Source organism: Pediculus humanus, genomic scaffold (assembly GCF_000006295.1).
Source record: "Pediculus humanus corporis 1103172108314 genomic scaffold, whole genome shotgun sequence".
Lineage (NCBI taxonomy): Eukaryota > Metazoa > Arthropoda > Insecta > Psocodea > Pediculidae > Pediculus > Pediculus humanus.
Genome location: NW_002987883.1, coordinates 493955 through 496883, shown reverse-complemented (window position 1 = coordinate 496883; position 2929 = coordinate 493955). Strand labels below are relative to the sequence as shown.

At 29.5% G+C, this 2929-nt stretch overlaps 1 protein-coding gene across 1 annotated transcript in view; it reads right to left on the bottom strand.

The window, feature by feature from the left end:
* The window catches only part of Phum_PHUM595410 (sugar transporter, putative), a gene marked incomplete at both ends in the record, with an annotated part of 2121 nt that extends 1053 nt beyond the window's left edge, over positions 1 to 1068 (bottom strand). Inside the window, one exon of the mRNA XM_002432557.1 lies at positions 19 to 1068. Within this exon, the coding sequence (XP_002432602.1) occupies positions 19 to 1068 (1050 nt within the window). The remainder of the gene's footprint in view (positions 1 to 18) is intronic.
* Positions 1069 to 2929: the final 1861 nt, after the last annotated feature.

Here is a 2929-nt window from a genome sequence, read left to right as displayed (position 1 = left end):
TAATTCCGGTAGTATGACAAAAGGTACCGAACCGTAGCCCAATGCATAACCGCATATGAATAATATCAACGTGGCAGTAGGTACCGTTTTTATAACGTCGGAATATTTTGTCGTTTCGAAATAAGAAAGACCGAATATGCAACCGGAAAATATGATCAAATTAATACACATAATTGCCGTTGATGTCATCACTAATGTTTTTCTACCAAGTTTATCGATAAGAGTAGCTCCTGCCAAACAAGCTAAAAGTTGTCCGACCGCAATTATAATCGCTCCAACATCCGGTGATAAATTACTTGAAGAATTTTGAAGAATGTTAACCGCGTACCGCACAATCGCCGGATATCCGCACAACATTTGAAACGTGTACATGCCGCATACTATGAGCAAACCTCTTGCTGTTGCCACGTTCGTGAAAAGACATTTATATGATATATTTTTAGCGGACGAATCGCTTTTTATTATTTCATCTATTTGATTTAATTCTTTTTCGATTAATTTAAAATCGGATCCTCTTAATTTTTCTAATGCCACTATGGCTTCTTCTCTTTTATTTTGTGTCACTAGATAAACCGGTGATTCCGGTAACCAAAAATAACAAATGAGAAAAAATATCGTCGGCAAAGCGCTGATCAAATTGAGCGTCGTGTAAGACGTGTAACTTCCGAGAACGTATGAAAAAATGACGCCGATTTTAATTATAAATCCCATTAGGCCTCCCAATAATCCTCTCATTCGAGTTTCCGACGTTTCGTTTATGTATATCGGACACATGACGAATCCGCCGCTCGAACAAAATCCTCCGATTAAACGTGCCAAATAAATAACGTAAACGTTTTTAGAATATAGGAGTAATATGTAATTTATTAAATTAGGTACCGTGGCAATAAGACACGTTAATTTTCTACCGAATCTGTTAAGGCTGTAACCGAAAAATGGGGAGCCCAATATTAGTGACACGCTCGGTAATGATCCGATCCATGAAATTTCTTCGGTCGTCAATGGTCTTATACCTAAAGGTGAATTATCCGATTGTAAAGATGGTTGGAGAGGACTGAGCCATCCCATTTGTAGACCGAATGACAATATGGTCACGTTACCTGAAATCAAATAAATTTGACGGGTTTTTATAAACGGTAGCAAATTTAATAAAAACGAACAATTCGGTTTAGTATTAAAATAAAATTATTTAATGAAATTATGAAAGACGAACGCGATGTTGTCGTTGATGATGATGATTTGACGTAATTAAAAAAAATTAATTGTAGCAAAAAATAATAAAAAATAATGAAATGGGAAAATATTAAGTTTTAATAAAGTTTCAAAAAAAGTGAAATTTAATAAAGGTAATTTTAAAATTCGAAAAAAAAAAAAAAATTACAACAGTTACCGGTAGCAAAATAATAATTTTTTATTTGCAAAAAATCTCGTGATTACAAAAAAAAAAAAATTCAATTTAGAGTTAATCGCGGTTTTGCAAACGTTTTCTGACCGCTTTTCCTGAATTTTAACTTTTTTTTCTCTCTCTCTCTCTCTTTCTCTTTCTCTCATTGTTTTCCCTTTTCCCCTCACCCCGTCGTCGTCATTGCCGCCGACGCAAAAAAAAAAAAAAAGCCAACAGCAATTTTCTCCTTTTTACATCGTGTTTAATAAAAAAAAATATCGGTCATCGGAGACGTTTAACAACAAAAAAAAAAAGTTTGCTACCAGCAAATAATTTGTTTTACAAGATAAAAGATAATGTTTTGGCAAATAATGAGCACAACCTCTCGTTCGTTCTATCATTTTCCTTTTTTTTCCCCTTTTTTTTTTTTTTGTAAACTTTTTCCTTTTTTTTTTTTTGCTATAAAATTAAATTATTTGCCACGGAAAATATGAAATTATTATTATTATTTATTAAATTATAATTTTGCTATAAAAAAAATTATAAATAAATTTAAAAAATAAAAAAAAAAACAATAAAAATTATCGATAAAAGAAAAAAAGAAAAATTTAATTCAACTTTTTGATATTGTTAAAAAAATTTATAATTTGCTACTGCTTATGCAACAAAAAAAAAAAGAAATATTTATTAAAATTAATTTTTTTAAACTTCGAACAAAAAAAAAAAAATTTGTTAAACTTATTTCAATCATTTTTTTTTTAGAATGAAAAAAAAAATAGTTTTGATTCGAAAAAAAATAATTTCATACTTGATTGATTGTAATTTTAAAAATTTTTTCTTTTTTCCACGACTTGCATTCATAATATAACCGAAAGTACAAAAAATAAAATTACGGTAATAATAATAATAATGATATTACGGCGGTAATAAAATAATAATAATAATAATAATGATCGAAGGTAAAATCAATTAACTTACATAGAATTAAAACGAAAAATTGCGGCCATTTTTTTATCTTGCTGTTGGTCATTTTGTTTTTTTTTTTTTTAATCGAAGGTGTGCGTGTGTGCGTGTATGTGCGCGCCTATGTAAAAAAAAAATAATAATAATAATAATAGTAATAAAATTAACCGATAGTGATTGAATTTTTATCGGAAATTGTATTAAAATTATACGAAAAACTTATTACTTCCGGTTTTGTTTTTTGTTTGTTTGTTTTTTTTTTTTTTTTAATAATTCTTCTCTTTTCCTCTTTCTTTCTTTTTCTTTTTTGTTTTTCTCTTCTTTTATCTGGACATTAGAATACACGACAACGCGGTAGAGTCGTTCACGACTAAACTTTCTTTTTTTTTTTGTCGTTGTCGTTGTCTTTGTCGTCGCCTTGGAAAATTTTTTTCGCGTTTATTTGCTTTTCGCGTTGTTATGAAAGATAAGTTTTTTTTTTTGGGTTGTTTTTATTTCACCTTTATTTTTCTCATCATCCTCCTCCTCCTCCCCTTCTTTCTCTTCATCCTCACCTCATTTTTGTTTGTTTGTTTGTTTTCT